A 1,372-nucleotide genomic window follows, 5' to 3' on the forward strand; every position below is an offset into this window, starting at 1 on the left:
GCTGCGGCGGTTCGTGGCCTTCCCCGGGCAGCATGAGTGGGGGCGTCGGGAAATGGTGTGCGGTGTTCCACAGGGGTCAGTGTTGGGGCCACTCCTGTGGAACATCGGATATGATTGGGTGTTACGGGGAGCACTTCTGCGCGGGGTCGACCTGGTGTGTTACGCCGACGACACACTTGTGACGGCGCGGGGGGCCTCATTCAGAGAAGCCGCTATTCTAGCCACGGCGGCCGTAGCCCATACTGTAGGCAAAATAAGACGGCTAGGTCTAGAGGTCGCCTTGAACAAATCGGAGGCAATCTGCTTTCACGGGCCCAGGAGGACGCCCCCGCCCGGGGCTCATATAATCGTGGGAGGCGTGCAGATTGCCATCAAGCCTACCATGCGGTATTTGGGCATCACCCTAGACAGCCGTTGGTCTTTTCAGGCCCACTTCGAGCGGCTGACTCCGAAGCTGCTGGGTGCGGCTGGTGCGCTCGGACGCCTGCTCCCGAATATAGGGGGGCCGAAAAGTTCATGCCGGCGTCTGTACTCGGGAGTCGTACGCTCTATAGCCCTGTACGGAGCCCCAGTCTGGGCTGGCGGTCTTACTGGCAAGAACGTCACCCAAATGCGCCAAGCGCAACGGGTGATGGCAATAAGATCTATACGGGGCTACGGGACAATTTCCGGCGAAGCTGCATGCGTGCTGGCTGGATCCCTGCCATGGGACTTGGACGCGAGAGCCCTTGCGTCAGTTTTCTTCTGGCGCGAGGAGGCGCGGGCCCGGGATTTCTGGCCAGCACCGCGCGAGATTGAGGCCAAACGAGAAGAGCTCTCTCGCGAGGCAATTGAAGAGTGGGTGAACCGGCTCGAGCGACCAAGTGCGGGAGTCCGGACAATTGCGGCGATCCGACCGGTCATGTCCCAGTGGCTAGAACGACCGCACGGTGCTCTCACCTTCCGGCTTGTGCAGATTCTCTCGGGGCATGGCTGCTTCGGGAGATATCTGCACAAAATTGCCGGCAGAGAACCAACGGAGGAGTGCCACGAATGTGGCGCAGCAATCGACACCGCACAACACACACTGGAGGAGTGCCCAGTGTGGGGGCCGGAGCGAGACGACCTGATTGCAAAAGTGGGGCCGGACCTGTCGCTGCCGGCCGTGGTCAAGGCCATGGTAGACAGCGAAGGTTCATGGCAAGCGATTAAGACCTTCTGCGAAGACGTTCTTCAGCAGAAGGAAATGGCGGAACGCGCCAGAGAGTCCGACCCAATGGCCGACCAACGGCGCCGCAAGCGTGCTCGACGCAGACGGCTCGCACATGACCGCCGCCTGCCTCCGTAGGTTGACCGCAGGATGACAGGCACGGGGACGCCTGTCATCCGCCAC

At 61.6% G+C, this 1,372-nt stretch overlaps 1 protein-coding gene across 1 annotated transcript in view; it reads right to left on the minus strand.

The window, feature by feature from the left end:
* Positions 1-1,361: 1,361 nt before the first annotated feature.
* The window catches only part of LOC134793950 (uncharacterized), a 7,254-nt gene continuing 7,243 nt past the window's right edge, over positions 1,362-1,372 (minus strand). Inside the window, exon 3 of the mRNA XM_063765665.1 lies at positions 1,362-1,372. This exon is cut by the window's right edge and continues 133 nt beyond it. Coding sequence (XP_063621735.1) covers positions 1,362-1,372 — 11 coding nt within the window.

The sequence above is a fragment of the Cydia splendana genome, chromosome 9 (genome assembly GCF_910591565.1).
Source record: "Cydia splendana chromosome 9, ilCydSple1.2, whole genome shotgun sequence".
In the NCBI taxonomy this organism is placed as follows: Eukaryota; Metazoa; Arthropoda; class Insecta; order Lepidoptera; family Tortricidae; genus Cydia; species Cydia splendana.